Source organism: Calypte anna, chromosome 9 (genome assembly GCF_003957555.1).
Source record: "Calypte anna isolate BGI_N300 chromosome 9, bCalAnn1_v1.p, whole genome shotgun sequence".
NCBI classification, from domain to species: Eukaryota; Metazoa; Chordata; class Aves; order Apodiformes; family Trochilidae; genus Calypte; species Calypte anna.
Window position 1 is genome coordinate 8,353,421 of NC_044255.1, and position 10,276 is coordinate 8,363,696.

Consider the following 10,276-nt stretch of genomic DNA (forward strand, 5'->3'; position numbering starts at 1 on the left):
TTAATTTATACAGTGATTACCTTGGAAATGTCTCTTGTATTATTTTTTTTTTTGTACATAGCTTACTGTTGATTGTTGTAAATGAGTTTTTCTTGTATATAAAGTAAACATGTTTCTGAGCTTCCAGTAAAGATTCTCGGTTACTGATTTCATTGTTTGAGAGGGCTGCAGTGCCCCTCTGGTGAGAAACACCTAATAAAAATTTGTGCTGTGATAAAATGGCTTTATCCTGAGATGCATGAGAAGTTCAGAGCTGTTCCTCAGAGAGGAGTGAAACAATGAATGTGATTGTTGAAGATGAGTTTTGTAGCATTCTTTTGTGCTGGTTTCATTGGCATGGAGTAGAAGACATCATGTAGTTTATTTTTAGTACCTGTAGCTCTGCAGTGAACAAAAGAAAAGATGCATCAAACATGGTGGTTCTACTGCTGCTCATCCCAATCCACTGTCTGCGTTCTCCACTATCTGCAAACCCCCAGCGAGGTGGGAAAGCACTCAGAAACTCAGCAGGGCATTTGGTAGATACCTCCCTCTGGGTGTTTGTAGATCTCTTGTCAGGAGGTGTGACCACCTTTTCCTGGTCATGGTGGTGAGTGCCCAAGGGAACAGTTGTTTGTCTACTCTGCTTGGGCCTCTGTGCATGCAGTTTGTTGCAGGTGATACATTTGATAACTGGAATAAGTGAAACTGTATGGGAGAAATTAATTTCCTCCTGAAAGGTAGAAACTGACTGACAAAATGACGTGTAAACTTGAAACTAAAAGATGTGGAGATGTTTGGGTGAGCAGCCCATAGATAGGTTGTGATGAGCTTTCTTCTCCACCTGTATATATTGATGAGTTCATAAGATGCTGTCAAGAAACATTCAGCAGATGAGTTCAACAGGATGGTTGCAGTTCCACAGTGCTGCTGAAAGTAAGTAGAAAGTAACTTGTAATGGTTGTGAATATTTTCTGTTTGAAAAAGACCTTTGTACTGATAGTTAAAAGGGAAGAATTTACTTTGTGTGGAGGAAGTAATCGATGTAGTTGATGGGAACATAAGAAGCCCTAGTAATGTTATATACTGTTGCAAGATGAAAATGCTAAAACTAGTTGTGCAAATGTTGGTTACTTGGTCCTAGTATCACGGAGAAGAGAAAAATTATTGCCTTTGCTCACACATGCAGTGTCTCTGAGCTTCAGGCTCTGCATTAAGCAGCACTACAGGAAACATGCAAAGGATTCGGAGCAGAGAGATGGAATATGTGATTACTCCTCTGATTCCAGTCATTTGGGGTGTTTTGGGGTTTTTTCTGTTGTGTTTTTGGTTTTGATTTTTTTATATATGGCAGGAGTAATGAACAAGAAACTCTTTGCCCCACTCAGGGCATCATTGCTGGGGTATCACACCCCCTGCTCAGGGATGCCACCCTCTTGGTTTGATAATTACCTAATGGATCTTGGGAGGGTGGAGCAGATTTGGAGAGAGGTGTGCTGCAAAGGTCTTAAAGTACCAATGAGAGGGGGATTTAAATGTCTTCTGCTGCTCTTCCCCCTGTCCTGTGTGTTGTGGGATTGGGCTTTTTCATGTGTGGGGTGTTTTTTTTCAGTGCAGTGTAAAACATCAGAAGAGTTGAGAAGTTGAGAGCATCTGGTCCCACTTAATGGGCAGCACCAGAAAGGAACAGGTTTAGAAGCCCTGTCATTCCTTACCTGTAAAGCAGCATCAGGGTCATAAGGTAAATTCCTTGTGTGGCTGCTTTGGGCCTTGTTGGGATGAATAACTGCACCCACCATCTGGGCCTTGAGCAGCTTAAAATGTTTAATTGTCACGCAGGGGGAATGAAGAGCTGTGCAATGTGACATTTTGTGTCAGTAATAGATGAAAGACATGGCACTTCCCTAGCAACTTCTGTCTGGAGAGTTGCAGTATTTGGCTGTTTGACCAGATGACCTGGTGGGGAGGACATCTTTGTCTTCACAAGAAAGGAGGGGATGGGAGAGTTTGCATATGACCTAAAACACTCCACTTCTGTTGACTTCAGGGTAAAACCCGAGTCAGTTGTGGCCCCAGGCTTTTCCACAAGGCAGCAGGGAAGGGCAGTGTTCAGCCCCATGTTCTTCTGGAGTGTGTTGGCTGGTGGGTGCACTTCAGGAGGACCTGGAGCAGGTGGAGCTCATGTGTGAGCCACCCAAAACCTTGGCCTCCAAGGACCTTTTCTTTGAAGAAGAGCAGCCCAAGGGTATTTCAGCTTGGTTTCCTAGGGGAGCAAGAGCAGTCTGGTTTGTCTGGCACTGTGTGTATCAGCCTGTCTGTCCCTTTTCAATGCCTGTTCAGAACTTGCTGTCTCATTTCAGATGGTTCATGGGGAGAGATGGCTCAGAAAATACGTTTCTACAAAAATCATGCAAGAAATCAGTACCTAAGAGGATACGGAGGACTTGGTGTAGTGCTTTGCTGCAGGGAGAATCTCCACTGTGCATTGGGGAAGTAGGGTTAGTGCTTTGATTGCACAGTGAAATATACTCAGATTTGGGCTTGTTACAAATCCTAGCTGTTAAAAGTGAAGCAGGAGGAACTGCTGGATGCAACACAAGATTGATCACTGGAGAGCTATGGTTTTGAAACCTTGTGGCTTCACCACCTCGGTTCCCCTCGATATCAAAATTTACATCTGTCTACAATTTAATTAATTTATGGAAATTTACATTCTCAACAGTTTCAATTTGGAGAAAATCTAGAGGAGGGATTCATCACTCCTAGACAAGAAGCTAAAGACTGAGAATACATTTGAAAGTTTTCCCACAAGCTTTCCTCTTAGAAGAAGGAAAACCAAAGCTTTTGGCTTTTTTATACACAGGCAACCAAGAACAAAGCGTGTAGTCTGGTGTGGTCTTTCCCTTCAGGTTGTAGGGGGTTTATCTTTCAGCTATGAAATATGAAAGATCCATGGTACTTCTTTTACTTCAGAGAGGTGATTTCTTTTGCTTATTAATACCTCTTTGTAACACACTGTGAATCAAAACTCTTCACAGTGTCAATGAAAATTATGTTCAGCCTCTTATCTTGCCAACCTGTTGTCAAGTTTCTGTTTTCTCCTCTTCACTTTCTAGCCCTAAGAAAAATTGCCATTCTTTTAGTGAAGGTGATTTAGAGAGGTCCTCAGTGTTATTTTTTACATTAAAATGGTCTTCCATAACCTTTATTTCCAGCAAAAATCTGTTATCATTAATCTTAGATGAAGTTTTCTTATTGAATGGCTGAACCGAGGATAAAGAAAATATCAGTAGAGTTTCACAGTGCACACATCTTCCCCAGTTGCAATTTGGTTGCCACAGTTTTTTTTTGTTTTTTTTTAGAACAAGTCCAAAATTGATGAACTTTGTAACTTTGTGTTTAAAGAGAGCATGTTTTCAAGAGAGTTCATGGCCAAGTTTGTTAGAGGAAAAAAAAATAGGTTTTATAAACAGTCAGAGCCCTGCTAAACAGTGTCAGTGGATGTGAGCTAAGGTCCTGGGGAGACTCATCTTTTCCCAGCACCTGGTGGCACTTTCTCCCATGAAGGGTCCCAAAGGACACATAGTTGCACAGGTATTTCGCAGGATGGTGTCACCTGCTGAACAGCTTGCAGAGCTCTACACCATCTCTGATGCAATAGAAGTTCAGAAAAGGATTGTTCTTGCTCTCTAAAAGGTTAACACTCAAAATCTAATAGAAGATTTTGTGCTGGTAAGACCTAATCCAGTACACCAGAAGATGGAGCATACTGACACAAGCTTCTTGCCCAGCCTCCTCCCCGGGGGCAGCTGCTGGGGCAGGCACTGCCTGCTCCTGTCTGTGAGAGGGGCTTGTTGCCTTGGCTGCTTGGTGGTGGGACCTTTGATGAGGCAGAAGAGTGGGAGGACTCTTAAACACATCTTCCTTTTGGTGGCTGTGTGCTGAGAGGAGGTGATGGAATCTCCTCAAGGTACCTGGGCACTGGGTGGCTGTGCTTGCAAAGCAAATACAGCCATTTCTACTTGCCAGAGAGTCAAAAGAAAAACAGTTTTGAAAAAGAGAGAAGAGGATGCCTAGGGGTTCCACTTTTCTCCTGCGTGCATGTAAATTGTCGAGCTCCCTCTGAAGAACTGTTTGTTTAATGACTAAAAAGAAAGCACTTCATGTCACTCTGAAAAGTAAATACCTGAAGTTAGGGATTAACTAAGTTCCAGCAGGGCTCATGGCAGAAGGATAGATCACGCTGATTCCCACTGACTAAAAGCAGTAAGTGCTTCAGAAGTATTGTATCCTTGGGGGCTTCACAGCACAGCTTGCTTGAATGAAACTGAAAGCTTGTCAAAAAGAGCTGGTGACAAGGGGAGGGTGTGAGGGCAGGCAAGCAGTGTTCTCAGGACCTGCTGATGGTGGAAAGGAGTGAGGGAACAGAAATCAAAGAGGCAGTCATGGCAGTCACAGCATTCAGCAAGCCAGCTGCTCTGCCAGAAGCAAGTGAGGGAGCTGGCTGCACAGGAACCATCTGTAGGAGGGTCTGCAGCTGGGCAGCACGACCCCTCCACACCTGCCTTCTCTCCCTTAGGTGACTCCTGCTGCAATATGTGGAAGCTCCTCACCGTAGGGATGCTGCTGGCTGCCAGCTCCTTGCCAGTCTGTAGTACCTCAAGTAAGTTCTTGTTTCAGAGGTACCCTTCACCCCTCTCTCCAGGCACTGCAAGTGCATTTCTGGGAGTGTCTGGAGTCGTTCTTGTTAGAATCATCAGCATGCCAGGTTGGAAGGGACCTAAAGGATTCTCTAGTCCAACCTTCACTAGGGGGATTTGAATTGCTCCAGCAGAGGTTCCCAGGCACTGGGCTGCCATGGCTGCTTGGTCCCCACCCCCAGGAGCAGCCCTATGAGGTGCCTCAGTCCCCAGGGCGGAGGCCTGGGCTTGCCCCCTTCCCTTCCTTTGGATAGGGAGGGACCACTGCCAGTTTTCAGCCAGCTCTTTTGCCAGCTTGTGCTTTCACATTTTGGCTTCCAGTATTTTACAGCAACAAAGATGCAAACCAAGTCCTGAAAATACAGAAACGGGCAAACTCTTTCCTAGAGGAGGTCAAACCTGGCTCTCTGGAGCGTGAGTGCATTGAAGAGCAATGTGACTTTGAGGAGGCCAGTGAGATATTTGAAACCAAGGAGGCAACAGTAAGTTGTTTTTGTTTTTTTTTAAAGGATGTGGGATATAACCTATCACTTGTTTGTTTTTCTGAAGTATTGCAGTCCAAGGCATAAGAGACTTGCTGTCAGCACTGACCATGGATCACTCTTGACTCCTGAGGTGTAGGCATTGCTTTCAATTATAATGGTGTTATGGTGATTGTCAAGTACCACCTGTATGGGCCACAAAACTTGGCTGCTCATGCATGTCCCACCTCACCTAATGGTGAGGTTTAGGTCCCAGCTGGGTAACCCTATTGGCTGTTCTCGCTGCCACTGAATTTTTCCCAGTACTTCCAGTCCTTTTCTCTCTGTTGTCCATTTGCCAGCCCTGGCTGCTTTTCATTGTACCTCCCCAGTCTCCCACCTGTGCTGACGGTCGTTCCTCTTATCACTGGGTCCTCTCTCTCCAAACCTCATCTTTCCCATTGGACACTACCTTTATTGTCAAAGTCACTGATTTCTGCTGCTTTCCACATCCAGTTGTGTTGGCTTAGCCTTTTTCTTGCTGTGTTAACAGACTAGTCTCGCCACATGGAATGATCAAGTCCTTGCTGTCCCTCAGTCCCCATGGTGGAGTAGGGGCTGTCTGTACAGAGCCCATGTTTCATCTAACTGGGCACAAATGAATTGTGCTCCCTGACTTAACCCGGCAGTGGGTGACAAGAGACAAGCTGTGGGGATGCCGAGGGGTTGTGGTGCTGGTGGGCAGGGAGTACAGGCAGTACATCGGCATCTGGGTTGGCCAGTTTTGATGGTTTGTAGTGCCAGTCACTGCACTGTTAAGAAGCATGAGAGCGATGCTGTTAGCTAGGGTGCTGTGCTCTGTTGGCCAAGGCTATGTTGCACTTTAAAGCCCTCATGTGTTAAAAATCTACTTCTAGCCTTAATATAAGTTTTGTTTCTCCACAGCTAAATTTTTGGAGCAAGTACGTAGGTAAGTGAAAGGCTTTCCTAATCACTTTTCTGTGTTTCCCCAAGAGTAACTGCTACACAGCTTGCCTGCTGCCATGTAACTGATTCGAATTCCCATTCTCCCTTATCTGGGATGTGCACAGAATGCTTTCCTGTCCTACCATACAAGCAACCATCCTAAAACACTTGAGGTGCACCTGTGCCTGTTGTCAGTCATCTCCCCAGAACAAAGGCACTGGTCAAAGTGCACTCTGGTGCTCTAACCCTGCCTGACGTGGTCCAAAGAGAGGAGCCCCACCATGTGCTCTTTACTCCTGCAGTAACATGCTCCTGCCCTGTCTGCCTCAGGGTTTGTTCTTTCTCCCCCTCTGCACACCTCACTCGCTCTCCAGCTGTGATTCAGAACGCACAAGATGCCCTTGGCTCTGGACTGACACTGTGGAGGGGTCAACATTTGGGTGCAGAAGATTGGGGATATGCTTGGCAACCTGGGGAGGGTCAGTAGATGTCAATGGTTGATCTGTGAGCTCGGTGTGATTCAGAGTTTTCCTGCCTCTGTTGCAGATGGAGATCAGTGTGACCCACAGCCTTGTTCCAATGGGATCTGCAAGGACAACATTGGGACATTTTCATGCATCTGTAACAAAGGCTGGGAGGGGGTTTTGTGCAATTATGGTAATGCTGCCTTTATAACTGTGACAGTTGGGAGTGAGATGCTGTGATAGAGAGATCCTGTGAAAGAGATTCTATGAGATTCATCCTGTGAGAGAGAGGATTCATCTTTTGAGAGATTTATCCTGTGAGGGAGAGAGACACAGAAAGAGATGATGTGAGAGAGAGAGAGATGCTGTGAGAGAGAGATTCTGTGAGATCTTTCCCTCCCATCTTGCTGCTCCCAAACTGCAGTGTTCCTGTCTCCATCATTCCTAGAGTGCCCCTACTGCTTACCAACCAAGGAGGACAATGCTGGTGGATGGAAACCAGCTGCCCAAAGGCTTGAGGCTCTGAGGGTTATCTTTGCTTGTCTAAAGCAAAATGAACTCTGTGTTGCCATTGGAGAAGTGTGAAGATCTGAGATATCTTAAGTTTTACAAAAATCATGGAAATAATTCTGTAAAACAAGTTTTTGAGCTACTTTATAACTGTCAGCACAGGGATGATGGTGGGGTTTGTTTTTCTTAACATAGGGGAGAAAACAATCCACTGCAGATACTTTATTGGCATTTCTTCCTTGGACAAAAGCTGGGTAGTGAATTTAGATATGAGCATGCATGTCATTTATCATCAGCACTTTGAAGTGACCTGCACTCAGTGGCAGTGAATTTTCTCTTCTCCACTCTGCCTGCCCTGACAGTAATCTCTGCTTTCTCCATCTCCCTACTGCGTTATTCTGGTCCAAGGGTCTCTGCTGTTTCAGGGCCTACATGCCCTCCAAAGCCCTCAAGTGTCATCCCAAATCCACTGTCATCTGTTGCTCATTTGAATTTTGTCAGCTTTACCATCTTGTGACTCCTTGGCTTTGCAGCTTCTCATGTCTTTCTTGCTGTTCCTTTTTTTTCATAGAGGTCAAATACACCAACTGTTCTGTCAATAATGGAGGGTGTGAACATTTCTGCAAGGATGACCCTGCCAACCAGGGCCGCTCGTGCAGCTGTGCTTCTGGCTACCAGTTGATGAATGACCATACCATGTGCAAGCCTGTAGGTAAGAAGAGGATATTCCTAGTCCAGATTTGGCAAAAGATTGTTCGAATGTGAAGTAAGAGGGCTTTATGGGAGATGACTTAGTGGTTAAGGTGGTGTAGGACTCATGGCTGGACTCAGTGATCTTGAAAGGTCCTTTCCAACCAATGATTCTGTGTTTCTAATTGTCCCCAGTGTGCTTTGTCCTAGTTTTCAAAACATCCATTCTGTGCAGAGTAACTCTGTACCTGCGTTTCCCAACTCCATACCCATTTTATGGCCATTACCCTGTGTTTTCCTCATGGAGATATGCTGGGGAATCAGGAGACTGCAAAGTGCTGAGGGACACCCATGATGGCACTTCAGAGTATTGCTGAGGTTTGAGATGGAGGGAATGTTTTAGAAAAAGGTTTTGTATTGGGTCTTTGCTCAATAACTTCTCTGCATTTCCTGTAGTGGAGTTCCCCTGTGGAAGAGTGAAAACGGACTACGTTGACACCATAGAAGGGTTGAATATTCGGCTCATTGAGGGGAAAACAGGAAGAAGAGGAGGCAGTCCTTGGCAGGTAAGGAGAGAAAGGTCTTTTCAGTCACACGTGGTTGAGGCTCAAAAGTTGAACCCAAAAGTTGAAGTAACAAGAAAAAAATAGCTTGTGTTAGGACTCCCCATTGACAAGCTTTTCACTTTGCCTTGCCAACATCAAGAGAGAGGATAGTGGTGACACCTGCCTATTCTGAAGCTCTATTCTGGAGAAGGCCACATAATTGCTTCAGCTTGTGCTGCATGATGCATGCTCCAGCTACTGTGACAGCCTTAGGGTGGGAGGGTGAGGGAATCTTCTCCCTCCATTTGAGCTCCATGTCTCAAAGCTTTGAAGTACCAAAGTGCATTATGGTTCACAATGTGCCTTTAATGTCAAAGAGAACCCTTTTATTCCACAGCATGAGACCTACAGCCTGAGGTGATTCATGGTCTTTTGGTGTGCTGTGGACAAAAGTATGATCACCTCATTGGAGCTCCCTGTCTAAAGCTTTGAAGTACCAAAGTGCTTCTTTGCATTGTCCCATGCTGATTTGGATTAAGCCAGTCCTCGTTCAGGATGAATATCCAGGATTTCTTTGTAGATGTTCCACAGAGACCTTATTTGTAGTGCTTTTGCCCTGTAGAGGTTTGGATTCAATGAATGTGACATGCTTTGGTGCTTGATTTGTCTGAGCATTTTGCAGACACCAAGAAGAATGTGCATGGTATTTTGGGAGCCATGCTCCATGCTATGTCAGACTGCTCTTTGGCTTTTTTTTCAGGTGATGCTGCAAAGTAGGAAAGGGAAATTTCTGTGTGGGGGTGTTCTCATCCATCCATCTTGGGTCCTAACGGCAGCACACTGCACTGAGACAGAAGAGGGGCTCAAAGTAAGAGTTGGTATGGAAAAAAGTCTGTCCCTGTTTGTTTGGGTTTTTTTTTTTAATATAACTCTTCAGTTCGTAAGGTTTATCATCTCAGGGGAAAGACCAGCAGGTTATAAAGACAAAAGTCCTTCTTGGTTGTAGGAGTGGGTTGTCTAGGAAGTATTTAATATGCATCCTAGCAGAAAACAAAAAAGTTAAGTAAAAATCTGATTTCATCTGATCTACTTTCAACCTTAGTATGGAAGTGAGCTGATATCTTCTGCACACTGCTGTGTCTCTAAAGTAGAAATAATTGGTCTCTTCTGTTTGTGTATGAAAATATTCAAGGTCATCCCAATACATTCCTGCCTTTTCATATAGTTGACCACCATTACTTGAGAGTTGCGGTGAAGAGGTGCTCTGGAATAGCAGCACTGCCCTCACTGCCACAGCTGCTCTTGAGTTTGAGAAGATCTGTGGCAACATCAGGACATTGAAGTGAATGTGGTACTTTGGGCATGTGTACAGACTACACATTTCCAAACCTTTCCAGTTACTAGTAAATAGTGTTCTTCCTTTTTAGGTGATTGTCAATATGTTTATTTAGTTTTAGTGAGGCCCAAGAAAAAGAAATGTGCATTTTGCTTTGTAAAGGATCTTGGAATGTTTTAGGGGAAAAGCAGCTCTCAGACATTGTTTTTTAATACTCTGCAGTGCTAGAAGTAGCTTTGAGAGTAACTTGAAGGGGACAGGTCAGTGGGAAGATGGTAACTAGGGGAAACAGCTGAGGCTGCACTTCAATTACTCCACCCTGGCCTCATACTGAAAGTCTTAGTAGAGACCTGTGCAGTCAGACAAGTTTCCAGCTGGAGTAGCCATGCCCAGAGAACTCTCTGCAGTGAAGAAAGAAGGGGTATGAGCTGTCAAGAGAATTGTGCTATCCAAATCCAAATCACCCATTTTCAGTGGGTGAAGAAAAGTGTCATCGCTTGGGAACCCTGATTTGGGAAGATATATTTTTGTAATCTTAAGTGAAACTCAAGAGGCATCTCACGCATAAAGTTGGGGTAAGTAAAGATGGTCAGAAATAGGGCCTGGAATTTCTCTCACTCTGCTA

General features: G+C 44.7%; 1 protein-coding gene across 1 annotated transcript; it reads left to right on the top strand.

The window, feature by feature from the left end:
- Positions 1–3,493: 3,493 nt before the first annotated feature.
- LOC103525996 (vitamin K-dependent protein C) lies at positions 3,494–9,428 on the top strand. The gene is made up of 9 exons (XM_030456320.1): positions 3,494–3,573; positions 4,559–4,642; positions 5,001–5,161; positions 6,086–6,110; positions 6,653–6,763; positions 7,652–7,792; positions 8,227–8,336; positions 9,076–9,193; positions 9,418–9,428. The coding sequence occupies exons 2-9, from the start codon at positions 4,576–4,578 to the stop codon at positions 9,426–9,428; spliced, it is 744 nt and encodes a 247-aa protein (XP_030312180.1). The 5' UTR covers positions 3,494–3,573; positions 4,559–4,575.
- The last annotated feature ends 848 nt before the right edge of the window (positions 9,429–10,276 follow it).

Coding starts and splice junctions, on each gene's coding strand:
- LOC103525996 (XM_030456320.1), top strand. CDS start 4,576: ATGTGGAAGCTCCTCACCGTAGGGATGCTGCTGGCTGCCAGCTCCTTG. Junction 5,162..6,085: donor TTGAAACCAAGGAGGCAACA/GTAAGTTGTTTT, acceptor GTTTCTCCACAG/CTAAATTTTTGGAGCAAGTA. Junction 7,793..8,226: donor TACCATGTGCAAGCCTGTAG/GTAAGAAGAGGA, acceptor CATTTCCTGTAG/TGGAGTTCCCCTGTGGAAGA.